Genomic DNA, 22,329 nt, shown 5'->3' with positions numbered 1-22,329 from the left:
AAGGCCATCACCCAGACCGTGTTTTGCGTAATCTGGGGCAAAATGAACAGAGTTAAGTGGAATGTGATGTACATGGAGCGTGGGAAGGGCGTCCCCAATATCTCCATACTGCTGCGGGCTACTTTTGCATGTGTCAGTGTGCAGAGGACTCTGGTTAAAAAGAAAGGCTCCGTGGGCAGGTCCATGTCCTGCCTGCTTCTCCTGCCCTTCTGGAAGGGGCTTGGCTGGGACAAGTGGGACAGCTCCTTCCCTTTCAACTGGTACACTCCTTGATTCTACAGTGATGTTGTCCAGTTCATAAGGGAACATAATCTGGAGGGACTCAAGCCCGACCTGTGGAAGACTGTTTACAAGTACATCAGAGCTGAGGACTTGCTGGAGCTTGTTCCAGGGCTCCCTAAGGCCACTGCAAAGATAGTTTGGTACAATGTGGCCTCTGCAAGGCTAACCAAAGGACACAAGGACTTGTCATGGATGGCCATCAAGGGAGGACTATCTCTGAGGTCATTGATGCACGCCTGTGGCCTGAGCAGAACTAGGTACTGCCCCAGGTGCCCCTTTGTGGAGGAAACATCTATGCACGTCTTTTGGCCATGCCCCTTTGCACAGGGTCTATTGAACGCCCTGGAACTTAAACTTAAGAGAGTCGGTACCCAGCAACAACCTATCGTACCATTCGGTGCTTTTTCCTGGGGTTCACGACGTGGAGGCCATGCGCCTTATGAATTGTTTTAAGGAAACTATATAGCTGGCCAGGAATCGCCTCATCTTCAACAGGGAAGACATGTCCGTCCAGGACTGTCGCAGGCTTATCAACAACCTGCTTAGAGACTATTCCATTTTGGACTGTCCGGACATCGATGAAGAAGAGGACTAACGCTCCTCTACTTCCCCACCTCCCATATGTTTGCTGAGTAGCTTGATCCTGTGATCCGCCCCTTCCTACCCCCATAGACCCCAACCCCCTCCCTAATCACAGACTGTAATGTGTTGTTTCTTAATTAACGAGTGATGGAGCGGAATGTTAGTGCAGCATGTGGTTCAGTGTTTAGCTTAGGGAACCTGTGCTGTAAATTGTACTGTCATGCTCTGTATGATTGTAATTAGAAATGAATGTGATCCAGTATACGTTGGCATGCCGTTTTTTGCAGGATTTTGACAGATACGTTTTACGGGGGCAGGAATACTGCATGATTGTACCCTAACGTAAAGCAGTGGTTGCCATTAATTTAGTAACTCCATTCAGAAGGTATCCACTATTTTAAGCTGACTCAAAAGCACAATCCGCTGCGTTGTCCAGTCAGCTTTAAATAGCACATACGGTACATAGTGACGCTGCTCCATTGAAATAAATGGCATCTTGCTTTCAGTGGGATGGCCATGATGCCTCTTAGGCTAGGTCCACATTGCATTTCTGCCCTTGTTAAACGTATCAGTTGGCATCCCACCGAAAACAGGATGCTGATTGCTGATGTATACTGTTAACCAGAGCAGATGACTCCATTTATTCCTATGGCCAAACAGTGTCACCTATTGACTCCTTTATATGCACTATTTCAAAAACATAACAGCACCTGATTTTGGGTCCACTAAAAATAGCGCATATGTCCCGAAAAGGGGTCACTAGGTGACTCTGTTTGGCCATAGGAGTAAATGGGGTCCGCTGCTTCGGTTAACAGTATACACTGGCATCCTGTTTTTGGCAGGATGGCGACAGAGACGAATAACGGAGCAGGAACGCGGTGTGGACATAGCCCTAACCGGACTCCACAGGTGTGAACATAGCCTAACCTATATCTGCAGCATTTGGATTTCTAAGTGTATTTCCTATTAATATGCTGATTTCTCCCCTTATGAATATACAACATTACACTGAATTTAGCGGATTTTTAGAAGATTTGGCGATGAAGTCATGTGGAAGAGGCCCCGCAGGTTTCCTTATACCACACAGGGGGAATAATAGGTATGTCTCCCGTAATGTCATTTATTTTGGGGCCCTGTGTTCACACAATAGTGATAATAAAGCTGCATGCAGTATAAGCCCTCCAGCACACGGCCTCCACAATGCGGTTTTCTCTCCACATTCCACTATAACGCTGTGTGTGTACGGTGGTGTGAGAGAAGCAGTGGCAGGCACAGTGTGCGGATTCCCCGGCTCTCCCCTGGCTCGGTGTCCGCTCTCCCGCTCTGGGCCCCGGCCTGGCCTGGGCTCTGCAGTCCGCAGCCAGCTGCCTCGCATGCGGCCTCCCCCTTCCGCATTTTCCTGAGGCTCTGCGGCAGTGACGTGTGCAGCTGACGGCGGCCCCGGCCAGGAGAGCTGCCCGCTCTTTCCCTCTCCCTCCTTCCCCCCTCTTCTCTTTCTCTCAGCCATCGGCCCCTCCCTTTCTGCCTCTCGCACTCGCTCTATACCTTCCCCCTCCCTTCGAATCAGCCATCGCGAACAGGCCTAACGGACGCGGAGCCCCGGTGCCGGTGTACTGAGGGGATTCCTGCAGCCATTAACGGTAAGACGGCGGCGGCCGAGGAGTGCGCGGGGGGGCCTGGGCGGGAGACGGTCGCGCTCTGAGGGGGCTCGGCGGGGTGTGCAGCGCTCAGCCCGGGCTCTGCCTGATAACCTGCAGGGAGGACTGTGCAGGAGCCGGGGAGAACGGTTGCCCCGTCCCTGCAGGGAGAACGCGTTTCTCATGTGTAATTACTTTGGCCGGTGCGGGGAGAGGCAGGCCGCGGCCTTGTGTGGCCCGCCTGTAGGCCTCCGTCCGACCGCTTGCCCTTCCAGGCCTCAGAGGAGGCCGCAGCTAGGCCGGAGTAGGGGGCGGTGGTACTGGCGACCTGCGGCTTCTGCTTCGCGCCTTATCTCACACCACATACAGGACTGTATTAGTATAGGGGTGTACTGGGAAGCGCCCGATACCGCATAGTAGGTCACACTAGTCGTGCGTTTTTTGGGCTACTATGTGATGCATTGAAAGCAAGATGGCGACGGTTCACATGCTGCATGTGAGGGGGGAGGGGAGCGCCGCCATGTTTGATCACTGGGAAGGAAGAGACGGGCAGGGCGTGGGAGGAAGGGAGAAGAGCCCCGGGGACTGCGGCCGGGGGGCGGGGATGGAGGCTCCTCACTGTTCACACTGACCGCGGGCACATCCAGGATGCGTTATCTACACAGCATGCACAATGTGAATACAGTGGAGGAATGTTTATGTCTTCACTTGCATACAATCTTTATTTTAGTGATTTCTAGTCTGTTCACACATAAATAGACTAAATGAGCACAGCATCAGATCTGCAGCAGGTCCTGTATTAGTGTGAATACACCCCACACGTTTTATAAGGTGTGAACATGACCTAAGTCAGTTGTCCTCAAACGGTGGACCTCCAGCTGGTGCAAAACTACAATTTCTAGCATGGCCGAGCAGGTAATGCTGGGAGTTGTAGTTTTGCAACAGATGGAGGTCCATTTTGGAGACAACTGACCTATATGATGCAACATGAAGCAGTAATATATACGGTTACGTTCACAACGCGTTATTGCGGTCCGTTTAATGTATACGTTTTATAGGGGAAAAACTGATATGTTAAAAAGGCTTTTGTATGCCATACAGCAGTGTTTCCCAACCAGGGTGCCTCCAGGTGTTGCAAAACTACAACTCCCAGCATGCCCGTACAGCAAAAGGCTGTCCGGGCATGCTGGGAGTTGTAGTTTTGCAACACCTGGAGGCACCCTGGTTGGGAAATACTGTGTAAGGCTGGGTTCACACTACGTTTTTGCCGTACTGTTTTCAATCCGTTTTTCTAAAGAAAACCGTATGGCAAAAAACGGATGGAACAGTATGGAAAAAAGTAAGGCTGGGTTCACACTACGTTTTTGCCGTACTGTTTTCAATCCGTTTTTCTAAAGAAAACCGTATGGCAAAAAACGGATGGAACAGTATGGAAAAAAGTAAGGCTGGGTTCACACTACGTTTTTCAACTACGGTTCCCGCATACGTTTTCTATCAAAAACCGTATGGGAAAAAAACGCATGGAACAGTATGGGAAAAAGTAAACCGTATGCGTTTTTAAACAGTATACTGTTTTTAAAAGTGCATACTGTTCCGTCCGTTTTTGTAGAAAAAAAAAAAACATACGTTTTTGAAAATGTTGTCTATTTTTAATGGGAGGGGTCTTGGGTGGGGACTTTAGGATTCAAATGCGCATGTGCAAAGTAAAAACGTATACATGTGTGTTTCCCATTGACGTCCATGTTAAAAAAAAACGTATGCGGTTGCAGTGCGGTTTTTAAACCGGAGACAAAATCGTGGTCAACCACAGTTTTGACTCCGGTTTAAAAACCGTACTGCAACCGCATACGTTTTTTTTTTAACATGGACGTCAATGGGAAACGCACATGTATACGGTTCCATACGGGACAACGTATACGGTTTTTACTTTGCACATGCGCTTTTGCATCCTAAAGTCCCCACCCAAGACCACTCCCATTAAAAATTGACAACATTTTCAAAAACGTATATATATTTTTTCTATAAAAACGTACGGAACTGTATTCACTTTTAAAAACGCATACGGTTTACTTTTTCCCATACTGTTCCATCCGTTTTTTTTTTTGCCATACGGTTTTCTTTAGAAAAACGGATTGAATACAGTATGGCAAAAAAAGTCATGTGAACCCAGCCTAAGTCTGAGTTCACACCACGTTTTTGCCATACTGTTTTCAATCAGTTTTTCTAAAAACCGTATGGCAAAAAGTAAACCGTATGCGTTCTTAAACCATATACTGTTTTTAAAAGTGCATATGGTTCCGTCCGTTTTTATTTAAAAAAAAAAAACGTTTTTGAAAATTTTATTTAAAATAATTTTTTTAAAATTTTAACTTTAGGATGCAAATGACGTCCATGTTAGAAAAAATAAAATAAAATGATGCGGTTGCAATATGGTTTTTAACCCGGAGACAAATCGTACTCAACCGCTTTTGAGTATGGAAAAAAAAAGTATTGCAAGCAAACCGTACGCAACCGGATGCATCTGGGTGCATACGGTTTTCAATTGTATATGGTTATCAATACGGTTCCATACATTTTCTATAATGAAAACATATACGGGAACCGTACTTGAAAAACGTGGTGTGAACCCACCCTAATACATTGGGGAGATTTATCAAAGGATTTAGACAGTTTTTTTTTCCCCCATCTAAAATTGTCGCACAGAAAGTCGCAGTCTAAATACGTGCCATTTTTTTCGCAACTTTTGCTTCAGAGGATTTTTAGAACATGATGCATTCTAGTCTATTTTAGATGGAAAAATGCATTGGTGCTGAATTTATCAAAAGCGACTTTTCAGCAAAAAGTCGCATTGGCCAAAAGTAAACTGAAATGTCTGACCATGCTGAGGCAGGAATAAAGGGGTACTCTGGTGGAAAACTTTTTTTTATAATTTTTTTTTTTTTTTTTTTTTTTTTAAATCAACTGGTGCCAGAAAGTTAAACAGATTTGTAAATTACTTCTGTTAAAAAATCTTAATCCTTCCAGTACTTATTAGCTGCTGAATACTACAGAGGAAATTCTTTTCCTTTTGGAACACAGAGCTTTCTGCTGACATCACGAGCACAGTGCTCTCTGCTGATATCTCTGTCCATTTTAGGAACTGTCCAGAGTAGGAGATAATCCCCATAGCAAACATATGCTGCTCTGGACAGTTCCTAAAATGGACAGAGATGTCAGCAGAGAGCACTGTGCTCGTGATATCAGCAGACAGCTCTGTGTTCCAAAAAGAAAATAATTTCTCTGTAGTATTCAGCAGCTAATAAGTACAGGAAGGATTAAGATTTTTTTTTAATAGAAGTAATTTACAAATCTGTTTAACTTACTGGCACAAGTTTTCCACTGGAGTACCCCTTTAAATACAGTCTAAACCGTAGATCCCGAAGTCCATGTGCAGAATTTATCGAGCCGTGCGCCTTTTGATAAATTAGGCGCACAATGGACCAGCCTAACCCTCTGTAGTTTGGTCTATATTGATGCTGGAAATAGACCACTTTGATAAATACCCCCAATTGACTTGCATTAAAAAAAAAAAAAAAAAAGTAACGTGACTTGTACATTTTATTTTTTTGTGTGTACACAATAGTGTAGCAAAATTTAACAGACTGTAAGGCTAGGTTCAGACTACGGAATCTGCAGGCAGAAAATTTCCGCCCAGAGATTCCGAGTGCGGCCAGCGCCGGCTGAATCAGTCGGCGCTAGGACAGCGCGGACACTGCAGTCTCCAATAGACTGCAATGTGTTCCGTGCGGATTTCCGCCTGAAGAAAGAGCAACCCCATTCTTTAGGTGGAAATTTCTAAGCGGATTTTCCGCTTCACAAATTCCGAAGTGTGAATTTGTGAACGGAAACCCATTCACTACACTAGACATTTTAGCAAGTGGAATTTGTGACGGAAATTTTACAACTGAATTTGTCGGAAATTCTGTAGTCTGAACCTAGCCTAACAGGAATAGTGAAATAAAGACAAAAACTTCTCTCTGGACTGAATTGACACAGTGCTAATGCAGTACATCCTAGGGCTTGGCGGTATCACCAAATGTGTGTATCACGGTATTTTTTTTAAACTTTTGGCGGTTCCACGGTATATAACGGTATTTCCTATCGTGCAGCTGTCACGTCCCCTCCCATAGGCTTGCATTGAGGGGCGGCACACGACGTCTGCCCCGTGGTCGCCGGTAATCAGACCCGGAGCGAACATGCTTCGGGGACTGATTTTAACTGGGGTGCTGCGTGCAAGATCACGGGGGTCCCCAGCGGCGGGACCCCCGCGATCAGGCATCTTATCCCCCATCCTTTGGATAGGGGATAAGATGTCTAAGTGCCGGAGAACCCCTTTAACTTCAGTGGAATTCATTGCTTTTCTGGCATTTTATAGTGATAAGATGGGATTTTTCACTGCATCTGCGATGGTGGCTTCTAACTGAGCCTCCCACACAGATGTGGTCTCGGCCTGCTCTCTAAAACTACAGACTCTTGCCTGCTTCACCTGATTCCAGTAATCTCATTGTTGATCATATCACTCCAATAGCTTTTCACATACAGTGGATAATCTCCTCTTTGATTCTGTGATGTTCCTCTTTTCTCTAGCCGAGCGTGTCTTGTCATTAATCTCAATTCCTGAATACTGAGGGCAGGAAACACGTGGGTGCTGAATGACAGATTATGGGAGTCCCCCGCGGTGGGACCCCCGGGATCACACATCTTATACCTTATCCTTTGGATAGGGGATAAGATGCATTAGGGCCAGAGTACCCCTTTAAATGCAAGTCTGACTGTACTCCATTTGTGGTCATCAGCAAGACAGACTATTTTGTGCATTCCCTAGTTATGGACTTGATCTTTAATTTTCTTAAAGTAGTTTTCCCAGAATCTACAGTTTTCACCCAACCACAGCATAGGTGACAAATGTCAGGTCACTGGTGGGCCCATCAGTCGCCAGAATGAGGGGTCTTTTATCTTCTATTCTGCCTCCCTACACAACCACATGAGAAGTTTAAATAGAGCAACATCTGAACTGGGGCATTGCACTCCATTCTATGTGTCTGATGGAGATAAATGAGTAGAGTGCCTGGCTATCAGTATTAGTCCTGTATACTTGAATTGAGCAATAATATACATGTTCCTCTGCTGCTCCAACCTTCTCAGCACAGTTTTTGTGATCTCTTTGTTCACTAGCAGTCTTACACTTACCAGGTTTATTCAGCCTATTCCGTAGATAGGCCATCAACACTAGATCTGTGGGAGTCTTACTCCCAGCATCCCCACCAATGAACTCTTTGCTTGTTAGAGAACCACAGCCACTTCAGTATGTACTGGCATTCGTCCTTGCATCACTGTACGGTTTGCAGCAGTGCAGACATCTGCAGCTTTGCCCTATCCACTTGAATGAGACAACACTGCAGTTCCTTTCACCTCCGCTAAAAATGGTACAGTGATGAGTACTGGCACATGTAAACATTAGAGGCTATGTGAGCTGGGAGATGGACCCCTTCAATCGAAGGTAGATGGGATCAATCTTTACAGGATGCATAGCCCGTAGAATTTTGTGTGTAATTTATATTTGTATAAACTAGAACTTTTTTTTATTATTTTTTTTTTGTAGGTATACAAAGCAATATTTTACATACAAATGTAGAATTTATATATTTGTGTTTATGTAATTTCAACTTGAAACTCCCATGTAGAAGAATGAAAATGAACAGTATTCCATCTAGACTTTGCCTTTGTGTGATGCTGTGATGTGACAAATAATAAGTCAGGTGACACTGTCGCTTTATGACGTAGGACTCCTTGAAATTAACTAATGCTTTCATAATAGCGATGATGTTCTTTTGTTTAGGAATTATACCTTATCATGTTGGTGTCTTCTCATTGACATCAGAAGTATTAGATTTTTAATTTTTATTTTTTACAGAAAAAATCAGCTAATGATTGTTCAGAGTCATGGAAGAAGATGTAGCCGAGCTTGCGCTGCAGACAGACCCGCATGCTTTTTTCCATACTTCAGGTATTTACAGGTTTATGTGAATGTGATTAAATCTCCGATAAATGCTTGCATGCATATTACCATTTTCTAATGCACTGTATAATATACAAGAACATTTAATATCACTGGGGATATCTGTCTGCTGGATGAAAATGGATAAAGGTCAAGTGCTTTTCTTAAAAAAATTTTTTTTTATTAGTACCTGTTGATTGCGAAGTCTGGAAAATGGACATAGTTTTGTCGTCTTCTTAGTAAAGAAGTAAAAGGGTATTTCCATCTCATAAAGTGATGGATTATCCCTAGGGTCCCATTCTTCCTGATGACTGTAGTTCTACATGTCCTTAGTAATTTTTTTGCTCAGGCTTTCCTGTCCCCCTGGCTGTACAGGGATCTGTCATTATCCATCACAGGTAGAAGAACTATACAGGGAAACTAAGAAAAACTTATCAGTGATGATTTCAGTGTATTGACTGTAATGTTTTATAATTTTACCCCTACATGTCGTGAAGATGTCAGTTGTTATAGCTTTGCTCTGCGGTTTGGCAAGAATCAGAAATCTAGACTTGCAAAGAAAAACATTTTAAAGGGAATCTGTCACCCCAAATTGCCTATTTAACTGCTGAAATGCATGAAATAAGAGCAGCAGTACCAGTATGAAGCGCATCTGTTGGTGCAGTAGTGGGGAAAAAATGGCCAGACTGCAATACCTCTCCCGCTTTCCTGGCCATCCATCTCAGAGGAAGAGGATGTAGAGAGGCCTTGTGGCCCGTAGCAGTGCCCAACAATTACTATTGACTCTGGGCTGCTAATATAAAGCATTTTTTTCACTGGTGCACCAATGGAGATACTACATACAGCTACCTTTGCTATTGTTACAAGAATTGATATATTTCCATGCCAGCAGTTGAATAGGCAATTTTTGTGATATAAATTCCCTTAAAGAAGAAATGTCCTTTTAATAGATACTCACAATAACAATTTGGTAAACGTGACCCACAGTTCCTCTGTTCCTTTGTCTCCATGACAGTTCTTCATGTTCTGTTAATTCAGTTTTTATAGTTGAGAGTTGTAATATACATGTTTCGACCCATTGACTATGGTTTCTGATCAGTAAAGTTACTGAAAGGCATAATTGATTTTAATTTAAGTCCTGGTCAACTAATGTGCTCTAGTAATTTGAAATTATTATGAAATCAAACTCTGTCTTTATTTTTCGGTTTTGTTGGAACAGGAACCCCTCACCTTAATGGTAATGAGATAATTGTGGAAATCCAAGAGACCGTCTTCGTTGCAGATGGAGACGGAGGCATGGCTGTTCAAGGATATCCCGATGATCCTGACTCTGTTGTTATTCAAGATGTAATTGAAGATGTGGTCATTGAGGATGTGCAGTGTTCTGACATTTTGGAGGGAACACGGGTATCGGAGACTGTAATAATACCAGAGCAGGTTTTAGAAGATGAGATCGGCCCTGACACGGAGGAACAGGAACTGGAAGATGTGTTATCCAATTGTGATGTTCCTGAGAATGTCTTAGACTCTGATTTAGTGGAAGGAGCATTAACTGTTGCCAGCAGTGAAAATACTATTCATCCAGATCATGTAGTAGGAGGGGACATGGCAGAGGATGGACTTGGTGACGATATGATTTCTGAAGAGGTCCTTGTAGCAGACTGTGCGTCTGAGGCTGTGATTGATGCTAATGGTATTCCAGTGCAAGGTCCTGATGGAGAAGAAGTCAACTGTGATGACTACCTTATGATATCTTGTAAGTTACAGCTCCAGTTCTTTATCATAAACTGAAATCTTTTCTTATTAGTAAACTATAATGATAAAAAAATGCTTGCTAGGACACTGTTACACAAGGCAATTATTGGCCAAACAGGTCAATATCGCCCTGGGTAATTGGGCCGGAATGAGTTGATCAGGTTGTTTTGACCTGTTAATAAAAATAAATAAATTAAAAAAAAAAGTCCTTGGCTGCAAATCTCCCTGTTTAACCCCATAACGACGCAGGACGCAAATGTACTTCCTGGTGCGGCGGTACTAAATGCACCAGGACATACATTTACATTCTATACGTGGCCGCGATCATCGGAGTGATGCTTGGGTCATGCGTGGCAGGTCCTGACTGCTGATAGCAGCCAGGGACCTGCCAGTAATGGCAGACATCTGTGATCCCGCGGTTGTCCGCCATTAACCCCTCAGATGCATTGATCAATACAGATCACGGCATCTGCAGCGCTGCGGTCACTAAAAATGAATGAACTGATCACTTGCAGCTGCCACGGTGATCCAATCATCCAGAACGGCAGTCGGAGGTCCCTTCACCATCCTCCACTGCCTTCAACGGGCCTTCTGCTCTGAGATTGAGCAGACCAGAGCAGAAGATGACCGATAACACTGATCAGTTCTATGCCTTATGCATAATACTGAACAGTATTAGCAATTCAATGATTTCTATAAATAGTCCCCTATGGGGACTATTAAAGGGGTACTCCGGTACTAAGACATCTTATCCCCGATCCAAAGGACCCCCGTGATCTTGCACGCAGCACCCCGGTATAATCTGTCCCCGGAGCATGTTTGCTCCGGGTCTGATTACTGGCGATCACGGGGGCCGGAGCATTGACATCACGGCCCCGCCCCCGTGTGATTTCACGCTCCGCCCCCTCAATGCAAGCCTATGGGAGGGGGTGTGACAGTTGTCACGCCCCCTCCCATAGTCCTGTATTGAGGGGGCGGAGCATGACGTCACACGAGGGCGTCGCACTGCTCCGGCCCCCGTGATCGCCAGTAATCAGACCCGGAGCGAATATGCTCCGGGGACTGATTATAACGGGGTGCTGCGTGCAAGATCACAGGGTCCCCAGCGGCGGGACCCCCGCGATCAGGCATCTTATCCCCTATCCTTTCGATAGAGGATAAGATGTCTTAGCGCCGGAGTACCCCTTTAACCCCTTAACGACGCAGGACGTATATTTACGTCCTGCGCCGGCTCCCGCGATATGAAGCGTGATCCTGCATCATATCGCATTGGTCCTGGCGCTCATCAACGGCCGGGACCCGCGGCTAATACCACACATCGCCGATCGCGGCGATGTGCAGTATTAACCCTTTAGAAGCGGCGGTCAAAGCTGACCGCCGCTTCTAAAGTGAAACTGAAAGTGACCCGGCTGCTCAGTCGGGCTGTTCGGGACCGCCGTGGTGAAATCGCGGCGTCCCGAACAGCTGATCGGACACCGGGAGGGCCCCTACCTGCCTCCTCGGTGTCCGATCGACGAATGACTGCTCCGTGCCTGAGATCCAGGCAGGAGCAGTCAAGCGCCGATAATGCTGATCACAGGCGTGTTAATACACGCCAGTGATCAGCATAGGAGATCAGTGTGTGCAGTGTTATAGGTCCCTATGGGACCTATAACACTGCAAAAAAAAGTGTTAATAAAGGTCATTTAACCCCTTCCCTAATAAGTTTGAATCACCCCCCTTTTCCCATAAAAAACATAAAACAGTGTAAAAAAAAAAAAAAAACATATGTGGTATTGCCGTGTGCGTAAATGTCCGAACTATAAAAATATATCATTAATTAAAGCGCACGGTCAATGGCGTACGCGCAAAAAAATTCCAAAGTCCAAAAAAGCGTATTTTGGTCAATGAATAAAAAGTGATCAAAAAGTCCGATCAAAACAAAAATCAGAACGATAAAAACTTCAGATCACGGCGCAAAGAGTCCTCATACCGCTCTGTACGTGGAAAAATAAAAAAGTTATAGTGGTCAGAATATGACATTTTTAAGCGTATACATTTTCCTGCATGTAGTTATGATTTTTTCCAGAAGTGCGACAAAATCAAACCTATATAAGTAGGGTATCATTTTAACCGTATGGACCTACAGAATAATAAGGTGTAATTTTTACCGAAATATGCACTGCGTAGAAACGGAAGCCCCCAAAAATTACAAAATGGCGTTTTTTTCCCGATTTTGTCGCACAATGATTTTTTTTTTTCTGTTTCGCCGTGCATTTTTGGGTAAAATGACTGTCACTGCAAAATAGAATTGGCGACGCAAAAAATAAGCCATAATATGGATTTTTAGGTGGAAAATTGAAAGGGTTATGATTTTTAAAAGGTAAGGAGGAAAAAATTAAAGTGCAAAAACGGAAAAACCCTGAGTCCTTAGGGGGTTAAAGTGTAAAAATGAAAGTAAAAAAAAATTATTTTTTTTAAAAAACCACACCCGCAAAAAAAAAAAATTTGTCCCATTTTCCCCATTTCACCCCTAAAAAGTGTTAAAAAATTTATTTTTTTAAACATATTTGGTATCACCGCATAAATATCCGAACTATTAAAATATAATGTTAATGATACCGTACGGTGAACGGTGTGAACGGAAAAATAAAAAAAATTCCAAAATTGCTGCTTTTTTATAACATTTTATTCCCAAAAAATTGATAAAAAATGTATTAAAAGTTTTATATATGTAAATATGGTATCAATAAAAAGTACAGATCACAGTGCAAAAAAATGAGCCCTCATACTGCCGCTTATACGGAAAAATGAAAAAGTTGTAGGTCTTCAAAATAGAGGGGTTTTAAACGTACTAATTTGGTTAGAAAGTTGTTTTTTTTTTGCGCAACAGTAATAGAAAAGTATGTAATTATGGGTATCATTTTAATCATATTGACCCAAAGAATTAAAAAAAACGTCATTTTTACCGTAAATTGTACGGCGTGAACACAAAACCTTACAAAATTTGCAAAATTGCGGTTTTCTTTTTAATTTCCCCACACATAGTATTTTTTTTGTTGCGCCATACATTGTATGGTAAAGTGAGGGATGGCGTTACAACGGACAACTGGTCGCGCAAAAAAACAAGCCCCCATACTAGTCTGTGGATGAAAATATTAAATATGATTTTTTGAAGGAGAGGAGAAAAAAACGAAAACTTAAAAATTTGTCCTTAAGGCCAAAATGGGCTGAGTCCTTAAAGGGTTAATAGGGGATATGCGGCAGATGGGTGATTGCAGCAAACAACCACACAATCGCGGTTGTTAGTGCTGCCTGGCGTCAAGCCATGTAAAAGCACGGTAAATGAGCACAGATCTCCAGGGTCGGCATTCTTTTACTTCAGAGCATCAGTCTGTCCATTATGTATTGTGACTAATTAAGAGTACTGCAACTACATGTGTTTTTTGCTGAAAGTGGCTGAAATCGTGGTAAGCATTGTTTTTTACAGTGATTATGCAAATCTCTGTTTAACTTATCATATTACCATGATTTTCGTCATTTTAGGTAAAATGAAGCAAAACCACGCATGGTTTTTAGTTGCGGTACTGCTAATTACCTGCAGCTTGTGAAAATAGCCTTATTAGGTCTCTAAGAAGTATTCATATTTTTTTTATCAATGCGCTTTAGCATAACCAATAAAGGGGTACTCCGGCCAAAGAAATCTTATTCACTATCCAAAGGACCCCCGCAATCTCTCATGCAGCTCCCCCTATCAGCAGCCTCACAGAGCAAAGATCACTCCACGTCTGATGACTCACAATCACGGGGCCGGAGTATCGTGACGTCAAAAGGGGGTGGGGCCTATGGGAGGGGGTGTGACGGCCATTTACATTTCAGTCAGCTAACATATTTATAGGAAACTTGTTGCCATGAAAACACTACAAACTCTATCATGTTATAGAGCTGGAAGAGTGGAGCAAGTTGGTATATGTTTGTGGGAAATTATTTAGTTTAACTTGTCATTTATTGATTGAATCCCTGATCTTTCTATTCTTAGGAGTCCAGTGGGTGGGGCCTATCATTAACTGACATTTTCACTGAGCTCTTAATAGAAAGCAGGGATTCAATCAATAAAGTTATACTAAATAATTTCCTACAAACCTATATCAATCTGCTCTGCTCTTCCTACTTTAACCCCTTAAGGACTCAGACCATTTTGGCCTTAAGGACTCAGACAATTAAATTTTTACGTTTTCATTTTTTCCTCCTCGCCTTCTAAAAATCATAACTCTTTTATATTTTCATCCACAGACTAGTATGAGGGCTTGTTTTTTGCACGACCAGTTGTCCTTTGTAATGACATCACTCTTTATATCATAAAATGTATGGCGCAACCAAAAAACACTATTTTTGTGGGGAAATTAAAAAGAAAAACGCTATTTTGCTAATTTTGGAAGGTTTCGTTTTCACGCCGTACAATTTATGGTAAAAATGACGTGTGTTCTTTATTCTGAGGGTCAATACGATTAAAATGATACAAATTATTACATACTTTTCTATTATTGTTGCGCTTAAAAAAAATCACAAACTTTTTAACCAAATTAGTACGTTTATAATCCCTTTATTTTGATGACCTCTAACTTTTTTATTTTTCCGTATAAGCGGCGGTATGGGGGCTCATTTTTTGCGCCATGATCTGTACTTTTTTTTTGATACCACATTTGCATATAAAAAAACTTAATACATTTTTTATTATTTTTTTTAATAAAATGTATTAAAAAAGTAGCAATTTTGGACTTTTTTACGTTCACGCAGTTCACCGTACGGGATCATTAACATTTTATTTTAATAGTTCGGACATTTACGCACGCGGCGATACCAAATATGTCTTAAATTTATTTTTTACGCTTTTTGGGGGTAAAATAGGAAAAAAAAATGACGTTTTACTTTTTTATTGGGGGAGGGGATTTTTCACTTTTTTTTAACTTTTACATTTTTTAACATTTTTTTTTTTACACTTGATTAGTCCCCATAGGGGACTATTCATAGCAATACCATGATTGCTAATACTGATCTGTTCTATGTATAGGACATAGAACAGATCAGTGTTATCGGCTATCTTCTGCTCTGGTCTGCTCGATCACAGACCAGAGCAGAAGACGCCGGGAGCCGGAAGGAGGAAGGGGAGGGGACCTCCATGCGGCGTTCTGAATGATCGGATCCCCGCAGCAGCGCTGCGGGCGATCCGATCATTCAAATCGCGCACTGCCGCAGATGCCGTGATCTGTATTGATCCCGGCACCTGAGGGGTTAATGGTGGACACCCGCGAGATCGCGGGCGTCGGCCATTGCCGGCGGGACCCTGGCTGCGATCAGCAGCCGGGATCAGCCGCGCATGACACGGGCATCGCTCCGATGCCCGCGGTTATGCACAGGACGTAAATGTACGTCCTGGTGCGTTAAGTACCAACGCACCAGGACATACATTTATGTCCTGCGTCTTTAAGGGGTTAATACCTGATGTCGATAGAGTAGGTAGTGTTATCATGGTGACAGGATACCTATGTTGGCAGACAGAAATGTAAATGGCAACTCATCTTAAGTGTTTTTTTTTATTTGTTTTTTTTGACATGTGGGATGTTTTAGTCATATGTTCCCTTTTAAAAGAATTAACTGTATTGTATCCTAGCAATAGAATTTTTGTAATGCATATCTTGAAAAACCTGAGAGATGTTAAACAAAGATTCTTCAGTTTATATATATATGGCCCCTGTTTACACTTTATCCCTTGGTATCTGTTCTCTTTTTCCAGAGAAAACCTTGCGTGCATCATTTTCTTGTCCAGAAAAAGAGCAGTCCTTCACACATTATCAAGTGGCAGAACCCAAAGTGTGAACTTAGATATAAATGTTGTCTGTATAAATTTGTATTTATGGTAAAGGTATTGTTGCACACCTAAGCTTGAGCCTTGGTTTTTCTATTTTTTATTTTTATTATTATTATTTTTTTTTGCACCAATGAAGGGTAAGAAGCTGAAACAGATGGGTGTGGGTAAATAAAGGACTCTCCTAATTTTCTAGCATTGCTGCTTTAAACAGCTCCGTTTGATCTTTTTAAGTATGTGCTGAGTAAAGCTGGAAAGGTTTTTTTATTTTTACCTCCACGGAGTACCAGTATTCTTTCTTCTTTGAGAATCCAGATGCATAGGTGATCTCTGAGGATGTCAAGAGTCAATTTGCACACATCCAGCCACTGGCATACAATGAGAATTGAGTTCCTTGTGTGAAGTGACAATGTCAAAATATTATTTGTTTTAAGTAGATCTTGCTCTTTGCTTAAGTTTTTGTGATCAATGTTACATCACTAATACATATTTTATATTATTTTTAGTGGATGATACTGAAAAGATTGAGTGTTCAGAAGAAATTGCTATGGGTGGTGAAGTGGATGGCGACCCAGCCAAGTTGGATGGGTCATGTCCAGAAGTCATCAAGGTTTACATCTTTAAGGCAGATCCTGGTGAAGACTTGGGTATGAATGTTTAACCGCATTGTGAAATATACATATTTATACATGAAATGATGTAATAGGTGTGATGTTATGGTGATATGTTTGTTTCAATAATAACCTTAGTAACTTCCCTGGCAGGTGGAACTGTAGACATCGTGGAAAGTGAATCTGAAAATGATCCAGGAGATGGACTTCTCGATCCTCATACTGGAGCTCGTCTTCCTCGTGAAAAAATGGTTTACATGGCTGTAAATGATTCTCAGACTGATGATGATAATTTGGGTGAGTCCACAAGCTCATCTATTCCTTATCACCTTGAATATCTGGACTCTAAGCATTGTGTGGTGGGCAAGTAATTTACATTGCCCTCGTCTGCAGGTACGTCTTGAGGATTAAAGAGGATCTCCAAATAACGTGTTTTGTTTCTACAGATGTAGCAGAAATTGCTGATGAAGTTTATATGGAGGTGATTGTTGGAGAGGAAGATGCTGCAATAACACATGAACATCAGCTGGATGATTCTGAACTAAGCAAGACTTTCATGCCAGTTGCTTGGGCTGCGGCTTATGGTAAACACATCAGTGCTGCAGATTTTATATTTCGCATTGTACACCTACCCTCTTAACTACCGCTGATCACACCTTTTTACGGCAGTTCACTGGTCCTTGCATATAACGAACTGAGCCCGATCTTTATACAGGAGGTGTCAGCTATATATTACAGCTGACACCTGCCTGCAGCTGGGTTTTATTTTGTCTGATACTGGCAGTGTAACCTCCAGCATATAGCGATCATAGCATGCAGGGACTGAACTGACAAGTGCTACAGCTTTCAGGTGACAGATCACCACAGCGTAATCGCAAGGGGACCGCTTGTTACTCTGAAAGTCTAATGATTGCATATAACACTTCCCCCTTCCCCGCAAAAAAAAAAAACGTATTTGGTATAGTCGCGTGGGAAAATGTCCAAATTATTCTTAACATTATTGATGCTGCATGGTGACATCACATCCAAGAATTACAGTTATTCTATTTTACTACTATAAAATTTAAACTTTGTACAAAAAGAATGCTTAAAATTGTCCTCTTTTGACCCCTATAACACATTATACATAATACATTATTTTATTTGAAAAACGGGGTGGGGGTAAACTTTTTTTTTTTTAGGTATAGGGCTTATGTACATTTTTTTTATTTTTATTTTTTAAACAATTCACAGTCCCATAGGGGACTATTACATGCAATCTTTCGTTTGCATATAGTGAACAGTGAACAGTATGACTAAGGCTGCTGAGTGCAGCTGAAACGCGTCACCTTGTCATCACCCACAGTTACCGCTGAATAAATATTGCATTGCTTGACATCCTGCTCTGGACAACTCCATTTCTTTCTACTATTATATGGACTGAGGTCCGGTCCGGTCCGTGAGCGGGAGGGGCAATCGAGTGAGCTGTGCCGCACCTGTTGTACCTAGTGAACAGTGCTATACTGATCGGCAATGTCAAGCATTAGCCATCTCTGCTCTGCTCCAGCGTGTTTAAAGCGGTACTCCACTGGAAAACTCTCTGCTGACACCTCTGTCCATTTTAGGAACTGTCCAGAGTAGGAGCAAATCCCCATAGCAAACCTCTCCTGCTCTGGACAGTTTATAAAATTGACAGAGGTGTCAGCAGTGAGCACTGTGGTCAGACAGAAAGGAAGTTCAAAAAGAAAATAACTTCCTGTGGAGCATACAGCAGCTGATAAGTACTGGAAGGATTAAGATTTTTAAATAGAAGTAATTTACAAGTCTGTTTGTTTCTGACACCAGTTGATTAAAAAAAAAAAAGCTTTCCAGGGAAGTACCCCTTTAACCACATCCATTGTTTCCTTTTATATTAAAGGAGTAGTGCAGTGAAAAATAACTTATCCCCTATCCAAAGGATAGCGGATAAGTTATAGATCGCGGGGGGTCCGACTACTGGGACCCCCCGTGATCTCCTGAACGGGGCCCCATCAGTATGCCGGAAGCGGATGCTCCGACCCCCGCAGGAAGCCGCGACCGGAGGGGGCTTGTCAGCCGCCGCTCTGTGCGGGGGCCTGCATGCCCCCTTCCAGCAGACTGTCGGGGCCCCATTCAATAGATCACGTTCAGGAGATCGCAACCCCCCCCTATCTTTTAGTACACTACTCCTTTAACTGCTGCATGGAGCAGTTTAAAAGTGCCATAGTTTTTCTTTATGCTAGCATCACTGTTTCATTCACAGTTTTTCCTAATTCAGTGTGTTAGACCTATCGTAGTTAGAGTGCATTCACACCACGTTTTGCAATACAGTTCCTGTATACATTTTCAATGTGAAAACCGTATGCATTGACTCTCCATTGAAAACCGTATGCCAAAAGATGCATCAGGTTGTGTCCGTTTTGCATCCTGTACGTTTTTCAGTTTTTTTTTTTTCCCCCGTACCCAAAACTGTAGTCTACCACGGTTTTTGGTCCGGGGGAGAAACTGTATTAAACCGTATACGTTTTTTTTTTAATCATAGGAGTCGATGGGAACCGTACAGAACTGTATGTACATACGGTTCCATCCGGTTTTCACAATACGTTTTTTGACTTTGCACAGTTTTTTTCTTGGAATTTCATTCAAACAAGTGAAACTTTATTAAAAATGGAGTGAAAAGTTAAAAACGTATACGTTTTTTTCTTTAAAAAAAACGGATACAACCAGACATAATTTTTCAAACCGTATACGGTTTTTAACTGTATACAGGTTGAAATTTGTACACATGTTTTGATACAGTTTAGTCAGGTTTTGAGGAATCCGTTTTTCATCAAAAACCTGATACGGGAACTGTATTGCAAAAAACGGGGTGTGAATGCAGCCTTACTATGCTTGATGTGACAGAATTTTGGCTCCTCCTGTGACTAAATTGTGGTGCACAGTATAACTGAGACATATTTATTATGCTGTGTGTAGGGCTGCCATCAGGGCAGGGCCCCTGCCAAATTAAACATAAAAAAAGGGGCCCCTTGCTGCTGTGTGGACCATATTGTGCACCTCGCCCCACCGAGAAAGGGGTATTGCATGGGCGAAAAGGGGATGTTGCCTACCATGCAATGCAGCAAAATTTTGACACATTACCTTTGTTAGAACAAAGTCAATTAATTGAACAGTGCAAAGTCACTTTGCTAAATCTGGCTTATTTAAAGTCTGTCCATCTAACTCTCAATGTCTGTTTGTCTAAGAACTAGATAGTTTTAGCAAATGCCTCCCATTATGTAATGAAATAAACCTTTCTAGTAGCTGAATGCTTTCACGTTCACCACCTTGTACCTCCCTGTGTTAGTAATAACCACTGAAATTGTTCTACTGGTCATAGTAAGCTTTCCCACTATAGAAATATTATTTCTCATTCAGCTCCATTGGGGGACACAGGAACAGTGGGTATATCTTGCTGCCACTAGGAGGCTGACACTAGGCATACAAAAAAGAAGTCGACCCCTCCCAGCAGGGTATACCCCACATACTGCCTTAGAGACACTCCGTTTTAGCTTAGTGTCATAGGAGGCTCCAGGATTGCTCCAGGCCTGGTCTTTTTACTATTTTTTTAGTGTTAGTGTTTAGAATTTTTTTCTTTTTCTTTTCTAGGTAGGGGCGACAGGAGCATGGCGCTGCCTGTTTCCCCACATGCGACTGAAGGGCACGGTTCTATAGAGTATGGTCCGTTAACCCTTCCTCGCCACCGGCCAGCACCAGGTCTGTACCTTGGGTCCGGGTCGCCTATTGCCTCTGCTCGCCCCGCTTAAAGAAGCCTGGCATGATGCAGCAGGCTTAGTCTGGCGAAGACTTCTGGGGACAGAACTTCTCAGGAGGTAAGTATACCTCCATAATCAGGTGAGTTCCCTACACCCCTCACCCCCTCCATCTACTAAGGCTCCTCAAGGGTTACTCAGGGAAATTACTTTATTCCAGTTGGGGGGCCCCTTTTATTGTTGCGGGGTAGGGGCATTGGGGACCTGTGACTATTTTGGGGCACTGGCCGCGACCATCATACTGTGGGCTGCAGCCCCCACACATGGTGAGGAGCTGCCAGCCCCTCCGGACGGTATTTACGGCCGTCCGGTCTGGCTATGTATCCCCGGCAGCCGTCCCCGCAGTGGAGCCGGCTGCCGGCTTCTCAGTGTCGGGGCGGCGTGTTCAGCTGGGAGCCAGGCCACTAATTTAGCCCGCGGCTTCGGCCTGGTCCCGGCTGAGTGTAGCTCCGCCCCGCGGGCGGTCTCAGCTTGTTTTTTCCAGCAGCAGTCCCCACGGAGGGAGACGGCTGCGGGCTTCACTGTCGGGGTGGCTTGGTTCGGCCGGGAGCCAGGCCGCTACTTTAGCCGCAGCTTGGCCTGGTCCCGGCCGAGTGTGGTCTCGGCTGCTACTCACTCCGGCAGCCGTCCCCGCAGAGGGAGCCGGCTGCTGGCTTCACAGTCTTTAGGGCGGCTTTCGGCCCGGAGCCAGGCCTCTACTTTAGGCCGCGGCTTTGGCCTGGTCCCGGCTGAGTGTAGCTCCGCCCCCTTCTCGCGCTCTCTGAGCGCCCAATCACTATATCGCTGGCACGGGGAGGGCTGGTTCAGTCTATCAGGCGGCAGCACGGGCACACCAGGCTGTCTCAGCCTCTTACGTGCTATCGCGCATGCGGTAACTCTTCCCCTTCGGTATCACGTGACTCGCTCCTGGTCCAGCACTGCTTCTTCACAGAAGCTGCTGCACTCTGCTCCTGTGGGTCTCCCATCCCTGCTTCTCCAGCCGGCTGTCCTGTATTCCGTAGGTGTCGGGACGTCAGTCAGGAACCTGGGTGAGCTAGTTCCAGTACTTCTGTCACTAGTTGGCTGTGCTTGGCAATGTCTACCCCCAGCATTGAACCTTCCCTCAGACAGGCGGCCCCTACCTTGGTCACTTACTATGCTTGTACAGGGTGTAAGGTAAAGTTTTCGGGGGGTTCGGATGTACCCACTTGTTCTGCCTGCTCTTCCTCACGCCCTGCTCCCCCTGCCCAAGATGGTCCTTCGGTGTCTGTGGTCCCTGATTCGGCCCCGGTTTGGGTGTCTTCCCTCTCCCAAACTATCTCAAACTTGACGCAGGTTTCCAAGGAGGTGGCTACGGCTTTAAGGCAGTCTTCCTTGCGTTCCTCTCGGGAAGCGAGTTCGGCGTCTTCGGACAGTCGATGCTCCCACAGACGTCCATGTTTTTTTTATCCTGTCTCATCTCCTGATAACAGGCACCACTCGCGCTCCAGGTCTCCTGCTCCTAGGCAGCGTTCCCGGTCTCGCGACCGCTCTCCTAGGGGCCGTTCCCCGAACCGCCCTTCTAGATCCCGGTCACCTAGATCAGGAGCCTCCACTAACTGTTCCCGATCCCCGGGTGAATTGGCGGATTCAGACCCACATTCGGATTCTGAAGAGCTGTCCTCCATGTCTGACTTGGTGGACAGCTTGGTGTCTGCAGTCAGGGACCCCTTCCGTCTACAGGACCCTGGACCTTCGGACCCTGCTCCTGAAGTTTCCGTTGCCCGTACTCCTCGCTCTAAGTTTTTCCATC

General features: G+C 44.0%; 1 protein-coding gene across 2 annotated transcripts in view; it reads left to right on the top strand.

The window, feature by feature from the left end:
• The first annotated feature begins 2,105 nt into the window (after nt 1-2,105).
• Nucleotides 2,106-22,329, top strand: part of ZFX (zinc finger protein X-linked) — a 32,705-nt gene continuing 12,481 nt past the window's right edge. The window contains exons 1-6 of one of the 2 annotated variants that reach the window (XM_056558569.1): nt 2,106-2,504; nt 8,455-8,547; nt 9,758-10,294; nt 16,645-16,785; nt 16,903-17,046; nt 17,196-17,333. In XM_056558569.1, the coding sequence (XP_056414544.1) occupies nt 8,484-8,547; nt 9,758-10,294; nt 16,645-16,785; nt 16,903-17,046; nt 17,196-17,333 (1,024 nt within the window). In that variant the 5' untranslated portion in view covers nt 2,106-2,504; nt 8,455-8,483. Of the gene's footprint in view, nt 2,505-3,059; nt 3,177-8,454; nt 8,548-9,757; nt 10,295-16,644; nt 16,786-16,902; nt 17,047-17,195; nt 17,334-22,329 lie in introns of those variants that run through there. The other variant, XM_056558570.1, reaches the window with a different exon arrangement.

The sequence above is a fragment of the Hyla sarda genome, chromosome 2, assembly GCF_029499605.1.
Source record: "Hyla sarda isolate aHylSar1 chromosome 2, aHylSar1.hap1, whole genome shotgun sequence".
NCBI classification, from domain to species: Eukaryota; Metazoa; Chordata; class Amphibia; order Anura; family Hylidae; genus Hyla; species Hyla sarda.
The sequence above is the reverse complement of the archived record's forward strand: the minus strand, read 5'-3'. Positions and strand labels throughout refer to the sequence as shown.